The sequence below is a fragment of the Cenococcum geophilum genome (assembly GCF_001692895.1).
Source record: "Cenococcum geophilum 1.58 unplaced genomic scaffold K441scaffold_42, whole genome shotgun sequence".
NCBI classification, from domain to species: Eukaryota; Fungi; Ascomycota; class Dothideomycetes; order Gloniales; family Gloniaceae; genus Cenococcum; species Cenococcum geophilum.
Window position 1 is genome coordinate 13,141 of NW_027137600.1, and position 714 is coordinate 13,854.

At 33.1% G+C, this 714-nt stretch overlaps 1 protein-coding gene across 1 annotated transcript; it reads right to left on the reverse strand.

Annotated features, from left to right (window-relative positions):
• Window positions 1-346: 346 nt before the first annotated feature.
• On the reverse strand, window positions 347-496 carry K441DRAFT_576785 (uncharacterized protein; the record flags this gene model as incomplete). The annotated part of the gene is made up of 1 exon (XM_067644209.1): window positions 347-496. A coding segment is annotated over one exon (150 nt), but the record flags the coding sequence as incomplete, so codon positions are not given.
• Between the last annotated feature and the right edge of the window lie 218 nt (window positions 497-714).

Consider the following 714-nt stretch of genomic DNA (forward strand, 5'->3'; position numbering starts at 1 on the left):
TAAATTTGTTTATAGGCCTACTACACTTAGCAGCCCTTTTTAGCTTTATGCTCTATCGTTTATAAGATTATACTATTATTAGAGTAGGCGTAGTAGGGTTAATTATAGGGTTATTGCAAATATTAGGTAGTGGCGTTTAAGGCTAAGAAGGCTCTACCTTTTAAAGTATAATCTTAGGGTTATATAGGTATAGGCCAGCCTACTCCCAACTTAATAGTATAGAGTGTTTCTTAAAGGTTTATTGCCGTATAAAGTTAATAGCATGGAGAAACTCTACCTTATTAAAATCTGTATACCTAGTCTAAGTTACTGCCTTAACAGCTTGCTTGTGGTGGTACTTAAATAGTTAAAATATAACTACGTTATATGGCTGTAGGTTATAGCTTATATAAGGTAGTAGACTAAATAATATAATTTTATGGTCGTTATAGTAGTTAAGGAATTCCTTTATTAGGTATAAGCTATAGCCGTTAAAAATTAGGAGCCGGTAAGCGCCACACTATTACTTTACGCTCTACTTATTAAAGTACTTAAGCCATTTAATTAAGAGGGTGTTATTTAAGTATTTAGATGGCGACGTACTAATTAGGTAGTTATTAGGCAGCGCGGTAGTAATATACTATTACTAGAGGTGGCAGATGCCTTATATAATAAGGAGTAGAGGTAAAACCTTACTATTAGCTAAAATAGTCTCTACTAACGTAATATAATCGC